Here is a 17,887-nt window from a genome sequence, read left to right on the forward strand (position 1 = left end):
CACAATGAGGCTTATACTCGAGTCAATACGTTTTCCCAGTTTTTTGTGGTAATATTAGGTGCCCCGGCTTATATTCGGGTATATACGGTATTTATGTATTTTACTTTTATTTATTCATATGTTACTTTATTTTTTTATATTTTTTTATTTGAGTCCCGCATTTCTATGGCAAAAAATTGCCAAAAACACTAGAATCTGCTTAATTTAAGCTCCAAAAAAGGCTCCAGAACTTTTTCGAGCTTCAGGCGACTTGCACTCATTGCCACAATAAAAAAAAAAAAAACGCTCTGCCCACCCGGCCTTGTCATTCATTCACAGTGTTTTGTGACTGTGAGAACTACAAATACGACAGCTTTTGTGGCTGTCGGCTTGTAGTTCTCGGTGAACTAGCATGGCACTGTTGAGTGCTATAGGTAATTTATTGATGCTTCTTGTCAGTGTGTAACTGCCTACCCATACCATGTATGAACAGACACATACCCTGACAGTCTGCAAGAGCCCTGCTGATCGTGGGTGCAATGCTTTGCAGGCTCCTAGTAAAAAATAAATGCATATTTTTTACCTGCAAAAAGATGTGCATTTATTATTATTTTTTTTATTTACAAAAGGTGAACTTATCCTTTATGGAGGATGGCGTTACTTCCAATGCAATCTTACTCTTTGTTTACACTTTGCTATCAATAAGTCTTAAACTGAATAGTCTCAGGACCATGCTATTCAGAAATACCTTGACATGGCAGTAGGGCTTCACACATACAGTATATTGCAGAAGAATCTTAGATTTTATTCTACGTATTGGAAGCGCTTCTTTGTGTTGACTAGCTGGATTGCACCCTAGGGAATTTTTCTAATGCTCATTGCTGTGAACTACCCACCTGGCTATATCTTTCCTCTGCTCATTATAAGTTGGTCTCTGTAATTACATTTAAATATTGGATTACATCCAAATGAGCCTTTCCTTGTAAACATGGGAGGTGTAAATTATTACAAATCAATGTGTTTTATAGATCCATTTGTGGGGCCTTAAATACAGCCTAGCAGATCAGTGATTATACAGCGCTTTCCCCATCCTCAAGTGACCATATCCAATTAACATATCAGCACATAAAACACACACGGCCCATTCTGCCTGATTCCTCTATATGGCCATAAGCCCATGTATGCACAGTCCACCCGAATATTAAAATATCTACATCTACGATCGAACACTAACCTATCTAACCCTGTAAGCAAGAAATCAGTATACAGTGGGGATCGAAAGTTTGGGCACCCCAGGTAGAAATTTGTATTATTGTGCATAACGAGGCCAAGGAAAGATGGAAAAATCTCCAAAAGGCATCAGATTACAGATTAGACATTCTTATAATATATCAAAAAAAGTTAGATTGTATTTCCATCATTTACACAAAATTACAGAAAACAAAAAAATGGCATCTGCAAAAGTTTGGGCACCCTGCAGAGGTCTTGTACTGCCCCCTTTGGCAAGTATCACAGCTTGTAAACGCTTTTTGTAGCCAGCCAAGAGTCTTTCAATTCTTGTTTGAGGTATCTTTTCCCATTCTTCCTTACAAAAGTCTTCCAGTTCTTTGAGATTTCTGGGCTGTCTGTTACGCACTGCTCTTTTAAGGTCTATCCATAGATTTTCAATTATGTTGAGGTCAGGAGATTGTGAAGGCCATGGCAAAACCTTCAGTTTACACCTCTTGATGTAATCCCCCATGGATTTTGAGGTGTGTTTAGGATCATTATCCATTTGTAGAAGCCCCCCTTCTCTTTAACTTCAGCTTTTTCACAGATGGCATCAAGTTACCATCCAAAATTTGCTGAAATTTTATTGAATCTATTTTTCCTTCTACTCGTGAAATGTTCCCTGTGCCACTGGCTGCAATACAACCCCAAAGCATGATCGATCCACCCCCATGCTTAACAGTTGGACAGAGGTTCTTTTCATTAAATGCTGTGCCCTTTCTTCTCCAAATGTACCCTTGCTCATTCTGGCCAAAAAGTTCTATTTTAACCTCATCGGTCCACAGGACTTGTTTCCAAAATGCATCAGGCTTTTCTATATGTTAATTTGCAAAGTTCAAACGCTGATTTTTATAGTGAGGACGTAGAAGAGGTTTTCTTCTGATGACTCTTCCATGAAGACCATATTTGTACAAGTATCTCTTTATAGTGGAATAGTGTACCATGACTCCAGTGTCTGCCAGATCTTTCTGGAGGGATCGTGCAGTCAAACGTGGGTTTTGAATTGCTTTTCTCACAATCCTGCGAGCTGTTCTGTCTGATATTTTTCTTGGTCTTCCAGATCTTGCTTTAACTTCCACTGTTCCTGATGACTGCCATTTCTTAATTACATTCCGAACAGAGGATATTGACATCTGAAAACGCTTTGCTATCTTCTTATAGCCTTCTCCAGCTTTGTGAGAGTCAACTATTTTCAGTTTCAGTTTTCTAGACAACTGCTTAGAAGAACCCATGGTGCTGATTGTTGGGGCAAGGTCAGATGAGTCTGGGCATTTAAAACCTTTGAGATTGACATCACATGGTCTTCCCAGATGATGATTGAGAACAATCCATGACACTGGCAGGTCTCAGCTTTGCAAAGGGGGCAGTGCATGCTATAAATTCTGCAGGGTGCCCAAACATTTGCAGATGCCATTTGCAATGACCTTTCATTGATGATGAGCTGTCAATTTATCACATTATTGTTTTTTATCTTTACGTTTCCTAGAGAAAAGTGTCTGTGGAAGTTGTACATTTCCTCCCTTGTCAGACATATTGGTCAATAGGGAAGACATACCTGACAATAGTTTACTGACTCTGTGCTAAAAGCAGAACAGAGATGTGTTATCTGTGTCTAAGCGAGACATTATTCCGAGGAGGAGAGCAATTTGCTACATTGTTTAGGCATGTATATTCCAAACCTTACCACATCGATGATTTAGAACAGGACACCGCTATACAGTCTGCGTAATCAAAATGATAAAACTATATAAAAACCAGTCCAGACAGATGAAAACGTTTTTTTTATTTCTTCAAAAACTTAAAACCACTGGATTGTAACCTAAGGAAGTTTCCATTGTCCAACCAAAATATAACAAAGCATCAAGCACTTTGGATAGAGCTACAAGAGGAGCGAAGCTACAAAGTCTAGGAAATAATTCAAAAGCATGTTTTTTTTTCTTTTATAAAAAGGAAAACCTCTTCAACTCAATGCTACATTCGGTCACAAAATATGTTATACAAGTTATAGCATCTCAGCAGCAATAAAATCCACGTTATTATGACATTATTGTATATAGAAGCTTGAACACCAAGTAAGTAAAACAATGATGGAAGTAGTCTGCCTTTATGGACCAATTAGCTATTATAAATAGCAAGGTGTATTTTATTCTAAAACTAGAAGCATTTTTGCGCCGATCAGCCGTAACCTTATAACCACAGACAGGTAACGTGAATAACATTGATTGTCTTGTTACAATGGAATCTAAAAGTGCATAGGATATATTCAGTAGCATGCGAACATGCTGTCCCTGAAGTTGAAAGCAGAAATAATGGACAAACATAAGGATTTGAGAGACTTCGAGAAGGGACATATTGGGACCCATATCTACAATGGGCACGTGAGAATCACAACCGGGCCAAGAAGCAATGGAAGAAGGTGGCCCGGTCAGATGAATTTCTTTTGATCATGTGGATGGCTGGGTGTGTATGCGTCACCTACCTGGGGAAGAGACGGCACAAGGATGCAGTATGGGAAAAAAGGCAAGCGGGTGGAGGCAGTGCACTGCTTTGGACCATGTTCTATTGGGAAGTCCTGACATTTATGGGGATGTTACTTTGACACATACCATCTACTAAAACATTGTTGCTGACCAAGTACACCCCTTCATGGAAATGGTATTCCCTGATCGGAGTGGCCTCTTTTAGCAGAATAATGCTCCCTGCCACACTGCAAAAATGGTTTGGTTTGAGGAATACAGCAAGTTGTAGGTGTTGACATTGTCTCTGAATTCTCCAATTGAGCAAATGTGGGATACAATGTGCTGGAAAAACAACCTCCTGCTCTGGGATGGAATAGAATACTGTTATTAAAGGAAAGTTTATTACTAAAATCACAGTATATATATGGGCATATTTGTTCTGCAGTGGTTACTGGGCTGCTTTCAACTGATCTGCAGGTGCAGAGCAGTGCACCTGCGGGTTACCTGCACTGAGCCATAGACTTCTATTACCTGCAAGTTTGATGCTCTTTCTGAACGTGTACCACACCTACAGGATATAATAGACGTCTATGGCAACGTGCAGCTAACCTGCAGGAAAGCCACAGGTGAACCCGCAGTGCGGGAAAACTGTGAAAGCAGCCTTAGGCCTCTTTCACATGGTGAGTCTGACCCAATCAGACCCTCCATTCAACCCCAAAGGAGCGGCAGATGTAAATGAACTTATGTCCGTTTACAAATGCCTACCTCCAATCCGATCCTCAAAAAAAAAATAGTTCAGTGGGCTCTATAGAGTGGGCTGCCATCCACCCGCTCTGCTCATTGTGGGCTGCAACTGGTTACCAAGTCGAATAAGTGGCCCCCGCTCTTCAAAAGGTTGGGCACCCCTGCTCTAGCTACACCTCCTCCCTTGGTCACTTGATAACCTCACATGGCTTCTAAAACTGAGCTTATAATATTCCCCCCTCCATGACTTTTCAATCAAGGTCAATATTGCAACCATCAATCCCTCCCCTCACACCAGGGTAGTAGGTGTAATCCTAGACTCTGACATGTCCTTTCAGTCCCAAATCCAAACGTTGTCAAAAGCTTGAAGACTTCATCTCTGTAACATCTCTAAAATTCACCTTTTAACTAATGAAACCACCAAGCTACTCATTCACTCCCTTGTTATCCCTCGCCTTGACCATTGTAACTACCTTTAATAGGCCTACCTCTTCATAGACTGAAGAGGGGATAGCCCATCATGAATGCTGCTACCACTCATCTACCCTACCAACTGCTCAGTGTTGGCCACCCCTCTCCAACAAACCCCTACACTGGCTTCCGATCGCCCAGAAAGTTAAATTCAAAATATTAAGCCATTCACAACTCTGCCCCAAGCTACATCACCAATCTTGTCTCCAAATATCACCCAAACTCTCCTCTCCACACCTCCTGCTCTCAAGCTCTCCTGGACTTCTCCAGAGCCTCTCCCAGCTTCTGGAACTCTCTACCTCAATCTGTCGGGCTATCTCTTACTCTGGCTGCCTTTAGGAAATCCCTGAAAACTCATCTCTTCATGGAAGCCTATCATGCCTCCAACTAATCTTGTATCACTTCCATCAGCTCATCCCCCACAGTTACAACCTTCTGTAGCACTTGCCCCACCCTATTAGATTGTAAGCTCTTATGAGCAGGGCTCTTTTAACCCTCTTGTATTTTATTGTATTGTAACCCTCTTGTATTTTATTGTATTGTAACCGTCTCCCTTTTATATTGTAAAGCGCTGCTTAACCTGTTGGCGCTATATAAATCCTGTATAATATTAATAATAAGAATGGGCCTGCTTCTGACGGCTTGGTTCCAGACACCACAGCATACATAGAAGTCTAGTGACTTCCATGCCTCAAAGTGTCCGGTCTCTTCTGGTGGCAAAAGAAGACCTACTCAATATAAGGTGGGTGGTCATAATGTTACAGCTGATTGGTGTATGTTATATATCAGAAATATGCAAAGATGATGGTAACTTTTTTAGCATCGAAAATTACTTGTAGAGCATACAGTCATGTGAAAACTTAAGTACATCCCATGGCAGTTGTTGACTTTCTCAACATATTTGAACACACAAACATTGGATCTTTTTTTCAAACAATGCCCACAGATCAATGTGATACATTTGAATAAGAACACAGGAACATTCTGCCTTTTCAATCTTTTATTCAACAAAAATATCAATAGATATAATGGTGTACTGTAAAACAAGTACACCCTTGGCCCCACAAGCTGGTATAGCCCCCTTCCTAAAGAAATGTCTTCTTGTAGGTGTATTGTACAAGCCTAATTCCCCAAATAAATTTAATACTGTGTAAAAGCTACATAACACCCTCATATGCTCAGCAGAAGGGGACAACATCCCTCTCTTGGAACTACATTTCCCATGATGCTTAACTACACTGCAGAGTTCTTGAGCATCATGGGAAATGTAGTTCCAAAACATCTGGGGTGCCAAGGTTCCCCATCACTGCACTAGAAACTGATTTTCCTTCGTTCCCAGATGTTTATAGTGTTGTTAAAAGAAGAGGGGATGATACACCATGGTAAATATTGCCCTGTCCCAACTTTCTTCAGAGATTTTGCCGTCATCATTTTCAAAAATTACCATATTTTTTTTCTTAAAATTGTATATTTTCTCAGTTTAAACATTTGATATGTTTTCTATTTTCTTTCGGAAATAAAATATGGGTTTATGGGATTTGCAAATTGTTGCATTCTGTTTTTATGTAGATTTTACACAGAGTCACATTTTTTGGGGAATTGGAGTTGTATAACTGCCTACCTGTCTGAAACTGGATACTGACATTTTTTGACCACTTCACAATGCAAAATTCATTCAGTTGCAAAATGTTAGTGGGTTTCCATACATGAACTGACTGTCTCCCCCCCCACCCCCAATAACTCAATGGGAATTACATCAGGGCTTTGTCTAGAGTAGTCTATAACCCTCTATTTCTTCATTTTGAACCACTAGTGGATTTGCTAGTGTGCTTCAAATTCTTACGGTCTTGAAAGACTCACTTTGGTTCATCCGGTAAACAGAGGGAATCACATTCTGAGGCAGAATGTATAGTTGACTTGATCACTAAGTTGGTCAGGCCCTGAAGCAGCAAAGCATCCCGAGATCATATTTCCACTACCATGCTTCACAATTGTAATGCATTTTCCTGAAATGCTGTCTTCAGTTTGTAGCAAACATGTCTACTGTTTTTGTGAGCAAACAACTCTATCTTTGATCAGCATGTTGTTTCCTGAAGGGTTGTTTTTGCCTATTTGTTTAATAGCAAATTGTAATATTGCGCTGTTTTTTTTTTTTTTTTTTTTAAAGAGTCACCTGAACACCCTGCAATGAAATTTTGGAATTCTTAGAAACTTCTTTTAACACTCTTGAAGTTACAGGACAACAATGTTCAAACTCTATGGCACTTTTAGATTATTTTCCTCAGAGTGGGATTATTGATTTCAAATTATTGGGCAATCTTTTTACATTCCTTGCTAGACTCAGACATCTACAACTTTTTTTTCTGAGGGCCTTATGCCGCATACACACGACCGTTTTTCGAGTTTCATGAAACTGAAGTGGTGGTTAATGTAGAGGTGTACTTTTTCCATATGAAAAATCCACATATTTCATGATTTAGATCATGAAAATGAAAACACATATCAATGGATCATTATGCTTCATTTGTTTAAGTATATCACATGAACTATCAAAGTCTAATGTACATCTGTTCAAATATGTTGAAAACAGCAAATCATTTCCATCTATGGGCTTATGGGCTATACCTTTTTTTTTTTTTTACAACTAATATGTATATATATACAGTGATGAAAATAAGTATTTGAACACCCTGCTATTTTGCAGGTTCTCCCACTTGGAAATAATGGAGGGGTCTGAAATTGTTATCGTAGGTGCATGTCCACGGTGAGAGACATAATCAAAAAAAAAAAAAATCCAGAAATCACAATGTATGATTTTTTTTTACTATTTATTTGTATGATACAGCTGCAAATAAGTATTTGAACACCTGAGAAAAACAATGTTAATATTATATTTGGTACAGTAGCCTTTGTTTGCAATTACAGAGGTCAAACGTTTCTTGTAGTTTTTCACCAGGTTTGCACACACTGGAGGAGGGATTTTGGCCCACTCCTCCACACAGATCTTCTCTAGATCAGTCAGGTTTCTGGGCTGTCGCTGAGAAACACGGAGTTTGAGCTCCCTCCAAAGATTCTCTATTGGGTTTAGGTCTGGAGACTGGCTAGGCCACGCCAGAACCTTGATATGCTTCTTACAGAGCCACTCCTTGGTTATCCTGGCTGTGTGCTTCGGGTCATTGTCATGTTGGAAGACCCAGTCTCGACCCATCTTCAAAGCTCTAACTGAGGGAAGGCGGTTGTTGCCCAAAATCTCGCAATACATGGCCCCGGTCATCCTCTCCTTAATACACTGCAGTCGCCCTGTCCCATGTGCAGAAAAACACCCCCAAAGCATGATGCTACCACCCCCATGCTTCACAGTAGGGGTGGTGTTCTTGGGATGGTACTCATCATTCTTCTTCCTCCAAACACGGTTAGTGGAATTATGACCAAAAAGTTCTATTTTGGTCTCATCTGACCACATGACTTTCTCCCATGACTCCTCTGGATCATCCAAATGGTCATTGGCAAACTTAAGACGGGCCTTGACATGTGCTGGTTTAAGCAGGGGAACCTTCCGTGCCATGCATGATTTCAAACCATGACGTCTTAGTGTATTACCAACAGTAACCTTGGAAACGGTGGTCCCAGCTCTTTTCAGGTCATTGACCAGCTCCTCCCGTGTAGTCCTGGGCTGATTTCTCACCTTTCTTAGGATCATTGAGACCCCACGAGGTGAGATTTTGCATGGAGCCCCAGTCCGAGGGAGATTGACAGTCATGTTTAGCTTCTTTCATTTTCTAATGATTGCTCCAACAGTGGACCTTTTTTCACCAAGCTGCTTGGCAATTTCCCCGTAGCCCTTTCCAGCCTTGTGGAGGTGTACAATTTTGTCTCTAGTGTCTTTGGACAGCTCTTTGGTCTTGGCCATGTTAGTAGTTGGATTCTTACTGATTGTATGGGGTGGACAGGTGTCTTTATGCAGCTAATGACCTCAAACATGTGCATCTAATTTAGGATAATAAATGGAGTGGAGGTGGACATTTTAAAGGCAGACTAACAGGTCTTTGAGGGTCAGAATTCTAGCTGATAGACAGGTGTTCAAATACTTATTTGCAGCTGTATCATACAAATAAATAGTTAAAAAATCATAAATTGTGATTTCTGGAAAAAAAAATTTGATTATGTCTCTCACAGTGGACATGCACCTACGATGACAATTTCAGACCCCTCCATGATTTCCAAGTGGGAGAACTTGCAAAATAGCAGGGTGTTCAAATACTTATTTTCCTCATATATATATATATATATATATATATATATATATATATATATATATATATATATATATATATATATATTATATTTCACAGATTACATATATACATTTATATCACCCAATTCACCCTACAACCCTGAAACCAATATGTAAACATCAAGTTGAACATGTCATGGGCTGGTCTGTTCATCTGGCCATAGAGGACTGTATTCTGACAGTGGCACTTTGGCTGCAGCCACTAATTGCAAAAATTTTATCATTAGATTGACTTCTGTCTCACAGGATCCTCTACACATATCAAGCCATGTCATTGCTGAACCAGCTGAATGTGGATCCATCTACGGCATTAGTATTCCAGCATTACAGGCGTTTTGAATTCAAAGATGCTCTGTAACGCACTGAAGGGTTCCTGCACTTTATTCAAACCGCTAACTTACCCAGAATTGTGAATAGACCGCATTGCTTTTTCCCCCCCTTAATTTCATTATGGAGACACAGGTTCAAAAGTACATGGACGATTGTCATGTTATTGTGATCTTGTCATCTAGTCCTCACATCAGTTTCTGTACATTAATTAATGAAGTCAAACATCACTGCTGGGATGATTTTAGAATATATAGATTATGGTTTATTGATGGCCATTTCCTACTGCTCAGTGCCCTGTATTTAAATATGAGCTATGCCACCCAGCGAAACTGTCTTAAAAAGTACACAAACCTATAGTAAATTAACATGATTTTACTGGACACACACACACAGGACTGCAAATCATTCTCTCAATGTTCCGGAACCACAGTGACAAATACAAAGATTCCGAGGATGTTCTAGTACATAAAAAAACATATGGAATTTTACATGTTACATTCGGAGGTTGAATTAAAGGACAAAAAGTTACATTTTTTTTTACGTGGAACCAGACTGAAATTCAAACTATATCAATGGATAGCAAATGGCATCTTAAAAAAAAACAAGAGAAACATGTGACATCTTATAATAAGTCAATTTAAAGTTAAACTCCACCTTTTGACACACTTTACAAGCTGGCCCAAATGAAGTATGTCCCTCACTAACATGTGATGCTGCTAGATGTAAACTGTGTGTAGCTGCAGCCACATATATATATATATACACAGAAGGGTCTACCACTGCACCGTTCAGAGAAAGCGGTGTATTCTAGTAGGGCTGGGAAAAAAAAACGATTAGAATTTTGAATCAAGCTGTGAGGGCAAATCGATTCAGATTTTGACCAAAACTATTTTTTTTCCCCCATAGGACCGTCAACACCGCGAACTAGGCAGAAGCCGCTGCCTCGCCTAAAAAATCCTGCCCGCAGATCCTGGGAAAAGGCCGGACGCCGCTCATGGGCTTTTCCCAGGATCGCGGCGAGCAGGATGTTTTAGGCAAGGCCGCGGAGCGCTGGTCCTAAGTTTTTAGACAAGGCCACGGCTTCGGCCTAGTCTATGGCCCTTTCCCAGGATCGCGGCGGACTAGGCCGAAGCCACGGCCTCGCCTAAAAACTTAGGACCGGCGTGGTGTCCATCAGAGAAAAAAAATAAAATAAATTTGAATCATGATTTGAGTTTTTTTTTTTTAAATCACAGATTTTTTTGGGGGCCAAAATCGCCCAGCTCTATATTCTAGCAATGAATACAAGGCTTCCTCTGATTGGCCAAGTCAGAGAAGCAGGTTGATGATGTCACAACCTCTGACTCAGCCAGAGGAAGTTCTGTAGTCATTGCTAGAATACAAAAGCTGGAGATCAACTTTAAATTGACATATTATACAATTTCACACAATTCTCTTTTTTTTTGTAAAGCGTGTCAAAAGCTGGAGTTCAGCTTTAGGGCCTCATGGGCACAGATGCATAGCAGCTCCTTTGTGCAGAGGCACATAAACCCCAGCGCATGCAGACATCAATACAAGTCAATGGCTGTATGCTCAGAATGTGCCACGCTTGTGTTTAGCGATTCACCCAACACGTGCATTGGTAATGCGGATGCTCCTAGAAAGTGCAATTTTTTTTTTAATCTAAGAACACAGGACCTGCTATGCTACGTTGATGTGCATTAGGCCTTATACCAGCCATTTCATCATACACCCACTTTCTGTAAATGCATGTACTCTGTACTAAAGTAAATAATCACACGTACTGATTTTTCACTAGAAGAAATTTACTTTCAATCCTAAAAAGGTAACATTTTTATTACAATTTTGTTTGGACATCTAATAATGTCGGTCAATAAATAAAAAATATACTTTCCTATATGCATTATACATATACAGAGAGAGCATATTACAGTCTATGTTAAAACTGAAGAAAAGGAAGATGTACAACTGCTTTGAAAACAGTCTAGGCAATACAGGATAATGTTCGAGGATAAGAATGCTGAAACCTCAAATTAAGAATATCAATGGGGGGCCTAAAGCAGAGGGATGCCATCTAACAGAAATGTTTGGGATAGCCTAGTGAAATGTAATCCTTACTCTAGTAGAGTAATAGCAAACCTATGGCACACGTGCCACAGCTGGCACGCAGAGGCCTCTCTGTGGGCACGTGAGCCAAGGTGCCTGTGATTGGTGCACCGAGAAAAAAAAAGCGGGTGGATTGAAAACCCGGAGTGTGCAGTCCAGCGATTACAGATGGAGGGAGATTCTCTGCCATGTTCTCTGTAGCTTTGCTACAGCCGATTCCAATCACCACACTCAGCTGACAACCATCACCAGCTCTATTGAATGGGTGGGCGGGAAGGAAGGGGCAGTGCTGTGCTTGGTGGAGAGTGTGCGCTAGTAATGGCTCTATGGTGTACCAAGATTTACCATGAAAGTGATTTTGGTTTTAGAATCTGATGCTGGACGGGTCGGTGTAGTCTGAGCAGTACTGGGTGTCAGTTCCCGCCCCTGGAGGATGGGAATTACTTGGGGCTTAGAGCAAGGTGTACAGGGGAGAGGGGAGGAAGCGCTGTACTTGCCGGGGAGGGTGGGGACTCCTAGAGGGGACATTAATGTAGCAGACCATGTATGATATCCTCCTGGGGGGGATCAGATATATGGTGGGATGAGCAGAGTTCTGCCCCCCTGGACACAGTGACATAACTTCCGTTACGCTGCTCTGTAAACCTGTTGCAGTTTGGGCACTCGGGTTCAAAAAGGTTTGCCATCACTGCTCTAGTAAATGCATTAAGACAGATTTCTTAAACTGAAAATCCATTCAGAACGATAGCTCAATTCTGTGTTGTGGCTACCAATGAGCATCAAAATTTTAAGTTAAAGTTAATACACTCATGTCTAAATACCTGTAGTAGCCTCTATGAGCTGCTATTAAAATCCCTTCTTTATTCTGTTTTCATGCTCCTCCCCGATAGAAGCCCAATTTGTGGCTGTTACTATTGTTAAGCTCAGGCTTTATAGACTGCCTAATGCATAACACACCGTAAAATGTGCACGCGGCAATCTTAGCAGCACAACACATAGCAGTGCATATAAATGCATTGCCTCACATTGTGCTGCTTTGTAACTCACATTCGTTGAGAAAGTGCATTGGTGTACCATTCAGAATTAATGACACCACTATGCACCAATGCATTTAACATGAATCATTGTGTGTTGGAAGGAAGCAAATGTTAGCCTTGCTTATTACTGCAGGGAAAGCTTGTAGTTTACTTCCCTGAGAGATACAAACTAGCAAGTAATTTGGCCTTTAATTGTCAGACAAGGACAAGCAGGCACCGATATAAAACATGGCAGAGCAGAATGGTTTTCTTTGCATATTACTGTGTCCATCAGTTTGGTAGAATCAGAGGTCCTTTGGGGCGGTTATCAAGGTTTCGTCCACTTAAACATTTCATTGAGCAATAGTATCTGGCCAAAGAGATGTCTACCAGGGGTAAAAAAAAATACTTTGGACAGGATCTTGGGTCAGTCACCATTTAGTGAACCCGTAAACACAAAATACAATCATCTTACCCAGGACTACTCGGTGTGTGCACTGTTCAGAGCTGTACAGAGTTTGATATTTGGCAGTGCAATTACAAGTGCCATGCAGGTCAACTTATTGGTAATTAATCAGCCACGAGGCTGGATGCAGTGTTCCTCCATAGCAATAATGATCAGAAATATTGTAACAAAATACCTGGAGCTTACATGAACATCACATATACTTAACAAGACATCATGGCACAAATAACAGCACGCAAACAGGTGACAAATCAACAATAATCAGCTGAGGTCCTGGGACATGTCAGTTAACACGCTAACAATTAGGGGTGCACCGAATGGAAATTTTGGTACCGAAAATGAAAGATGCACTAGGCCGAAAACCAAACCGGATACCGAAAATGTGTTTTTAAAAAATATTTATATATAAAAAAAATTATACATTTGTATTATATACAAGTTTTTAATTAATATCATCAATTTAAATTATTATGAATTTATTGTTGGCCATTATTAGCACCTTTAGTGCAATAAAAGGTCAAGAAAAATGCAGGTCGGCAGTCTCTAACCATCTCCTGTATCATGTCTGCAATCTCTTGCCTAAACTTAAACACACTGCTAATAGTATATGCAACATTTCATTCAATGTACCTCTAGCAGACATAGTACAGGAGATGGTCAGAGACTGCAGACATGATATCAATGCAGCCTCTTCTGTGCCCATCCATATGCAGCCCCACCAGTGCCCGCATCAACAGCGAGCTTCGTGTTTCACAGAGCTGTATTTGAATTGCCCAGCCACACTAACAGTGTCCCGTAATCACGTCACGCTGATTCAATGTCCCACCATTGGATCGGTGTGCCGTCTATCACAGAAGGCGAAACACTGTTGCTGCGGCTGGGTAATTCAGCTCCGTGAAACACTGAGATAGCGATGAGAAGAGGAGGGAGGGGCGGCACCTGGGCAGACCACGCCCCCTTTCGATATCGGCTGTTTTTTTCATTCCGCGGAATGAATGGAAACACAGTTTTTTGGCACCTGAAATTTCGGTGCACCTCCACTAACAATATTATCAGCCTTTGGTAGCCTAAATGGTCTACTTGAGGGAGCTTAAACTGCCCAAAGACGGACCAAAATTTGAACTAACCTTTTGGGCTTTTTCTACACAATAACTGCCGTCAGTGATCATTGTATTCTGCCGGTGGAAAAGGCTCCCCACCACTACCGGGTGTCAGAAAACAAGCTTGTTTAGAACATTTTTTTTTTAGGGGCAAATATTTTACTCAGAATTATATATCAGTCAAATGATCTATAGGTCACTGTGGATCAGATGTCTCTGCCAATTTGCCTGATGTGCTGAAGTGGGTTAATCGCCATATTCATGTTTGCAGGCTAGCTGTCCAACTGCCGATTCTTCCAGAGCATCAGATCCATTCTGTTTTGTCACATCTCTCATAAACCTCACATCAGTTTGCTAATCTCGGTTTAGAAGATACTTCTGAAATGTGAATATTTCTTATTTATGAATCCTATAGTTTATTCCACTACGCTGTAGTCTCTCTTGTAATACATATGTATGATTATAAATTAAAACATTAACTAAGAGAAAGAAAAAAAACGTTGTGGTTAACGTTTTATGGGCTTTATAAAGGAGAGACCTACATAGTCACCTGTGTAGTGTACAGCAAAAAAAAACATTAATTGGATGAGTCCTGGGAACCAGACAACTGCTTGGTAGCATTAAAAAAAAAAAAACAACTAACGATTCTTGAAAAAGAACTTTCCAATCACTTCCAGTAAAAAATAAAAGCATCACAATCTTTGTTCTATATACAATGAGCATAAAATAGGAAGGAGGAATGGCAGGAGTGTTAATGGTTGATTCCTTATCTTGGGCTGCCCAGTAAGTAAGAGCTGAAGAAAACCCAGCAACCAAGGTCAATGTCACGCATGTAGATGGAATGAAATAAAACAATGCGATTTCCTTCTGTGAGGCAGTTGTACAAATAAATAACGTTAGCTTTGCTTTTGATTTTTTTTTTGTTCTCCACAAAAAAGTGATTGCAGATAATTTGACAACAACAGACTCTAAGATGCTCTTGTAAACATGACTTCATATGCAGAGCATTTGCATTGTAGGGCGATTCGCACTCATTTACAATTTAGTCATGGAGCATGCACGCTGGAAAATGAAATGAAGCTTCTTCTACAGTCTCCTCTTTCCTCCCTTCATGAATTTTATGAATAGAAAATTCTTCCGCTTCTATAAAATTTCCAAGTCAACATGCCGAACCTCGGGATTGCATTGCTGAAACAAAGGGGAGAGGTAATTAATGAAACATTAGCATCCTGGATACATTATTCCAAGCTTGGCAATAGAGAAATAGTCTTATCTCTAGGAGATAGGAGTTGAGGGAGAAATGCCCCCTGCCTGCAGGACTGGAGACGTGCTCTGCAGCCACAATCTGCTCAGGGCGTAAGAGACTACTAATGGTCATAATTAATACAAGACATTCTTCTCCTCTTGCTATGAGCTGTTTGTACACCGACACGATGGGGGAACAGAAGGAGGCACAGATGTTACCAGCAGGGCTCTTCCCTGACCACGCTTTCTCGGTTTAGCTCCTATACACCTCCACCACAAGGTGCTTTTAGATGAAGAACTTGAAGGCTGAGCCATTAAAGTTCATCTAGACTCCGTGATTACATTTGTGTTAGCAGCCTTATTGCAATAGATAATAGCTAAAGGGCTGAAATAGCTTTTCTTGAGAAAACCACGCTTGGTGGAAATGATCACATGAGCCGTCAATAAGGGAGGATTGTTTAACCACTTAAGAACTGGAAGGTTTACCCCTCTTAACAACCAGGCCATTTTTTTTTTTTTATTCAGCACTGCATCGCTTTGACAATTGCGCAGTTGTGCAACTCTGAACCCAAACAAAATTAATGTCCTTTTTACCCCACAAATAGAGCTTTCTTTTAGATCAGTGGTTCTCAACCTGGGGGTCAAATGATGATTTGCCAGGGGTCACCAAATCTTGGGCTGTTCCTGAAGCCCGCACTGTTCTCCCAGGAAGGGAGATAAGAGGGGAGGAACAAAGAATAGGGGAGAGAAAGGTGGAAAAGAGAGCAAGAAAGACAGTCAGATGGATGGGGAAAAAAACAAGGAATTAGGATTGAGAGAGATGAAAGGGAAAGAAAGGAGTGCAAAGAGAAAGAGTGGTACATCCTAAATGTACTATAAGGCCCTGTACAGACGTGCAGATATCCGATGAAAACGGTCCGCCGGACCGTTTCCATCGGACATTTCTCCTCCGGATTTTGATCTGATGGTTGTACACACCATCAGATCAAAATCCCTGTGAAAAACATACGCGGTGACGTAGCCGCGCCGCGACGATTACGCGGCGACATGCGCGACCCTGGAAGGTAAATACTTCCACGCATGCGTCGAAGTGATTCGACGCATGCGAGGGATGGGGATCGGTCGGACTTATCCGGTGCGTCTGTACAGACTCACCGGATAAGTCCGATGGACAGGTTTCCAGCGGATAGATTTCTTAGCATGCTAAGAAATTTTTATCCGGTGGAAAAACGGTCGGCTGGACAAATGTCCGCCGAAAAATGTCCGCTAGGCCGTACACACGACCGGATTTGTCTGCTGGAACCGATCCGCAGATGAATCCCAGCGGACAGATCCGGTCGTGTGTACGGGGCCTAAGGGGTTTTAATATTGTAGGAGTGGAAGGCAATCAGGGAGCGCTAAATGTCCACAGGTTACGGGAGCAAATTACTTGTCTTGGGTGCTTTCAACCCACTCTATGAAAATAATTTTACTGTTAGGGGTCCCCACAACTTGGGAAATTTTATCAGGGGGTGACGGCACTAGAAGGTTGAGAACCACTGTTTTAGATCAATGTATTCTTCTACCTATTTTTGGTAAAAAAAAAAAAAAAAATCGCAATAAGCGCAATTGTTTTGCGCAGAAGTTATAGAGTCTACAAAATGGGGGATAGATTCATGGCATTTTCATTATTCATTTTTTTCTTACTAGTAAAGACGGTGAGCAGTGATTTTTAGCGGAACTGCGACATTTTGGCAGACAGATCAGACACTTTTGGGACCTGTGACATTTATACAGTGATCCGTGCTATAAAAATGCACGAATCACTGTATAAATGACACTGGCAGGGACGGGGTTAATACTAGTGGTGACCAAGAGGTTAAATGTGCTCCCTGGGAGGTGGGGACTGTGACTGACTGGGAGTACAGAGGAGATTGCGGTTCCTAATCACTACTTCCCTGTCAGAACAGGGATGTTTATTTACATTAACGGATCCCCATTCTGGCTCTCTGTGGAGCGATCGTGGATGGCCGACAGCCATTGCGGCCGCATGCTCCTGCTATAGCTGTAAAAAGGACCAACGTACAGCTGCGACGATTTGCAGGAACGAGCCGACCTGCCACAGTATGATGACGGCTTGTGGTCGGCAAGTGGTTAAGGAAGGCTAAAAGCTTAGAGAATATTGCTTTCAACCCTTTTTAAAGAGACCAGGTCACCAATGACACATCAAATGACTGACGACCAGATGCAGCCCATGACAGCGTTTCTAAAGCCAAAGTCAGCACTTCTATCAATAAGCATCTATCGCAGCAAGACTATTAACATAACAGAACGAGATTAATTTACTAAAAGTAGAGAGTGCAAAATATGGTACAACTCTACATCGAAACCAATGTGCTTCCAGGTTTTATTGCCAAAGCTTAATTAAA

The 17,887-nt window shown here is 41.0% G+C and overlaps 1 protein-coding gene across 2 annotated transcripts in view; it reads right to left on the bottom strand.

Moving 5' to 3' along the window:
* Positions 1–13,549: 13,549 nt before the first annotated feature.
* The window catches only part of SLC30A9 (solute carrier family 30 member 9), a 111,253-nt gene continuing 106,915 nt past the window's right edge, over positions 13,550–17,887 (bottom strand). For both annotated transcript variants that reach the window (XM_040335024.1, XM_040335026.1), the window contains exon 18: positions 13,550–15,422. In XM_040335024.1, the coding sequence (XP_040190958.1) occupies positions 15,378–15,422 (45 nt within the window). In that variant the 3' untranslated portion in view covers positions 13,550–15,377. The remainder of the gene's footprint in view (positions 15,423–17,887) is intronic.

Source organism: Rana temporaria, chromosome 1 (assembly GCF_905171775.1).
Source record: "Rana temporaria chromosome 1, aRanTem1.1, whole genome shotgun sequence".
In the NCBI taxonomy this organism is placed as follows: Eukaryota; Metazoa; Chordata; class Amphibia; order Anura; family Ranidae; genus Rana; species Rana temporaria.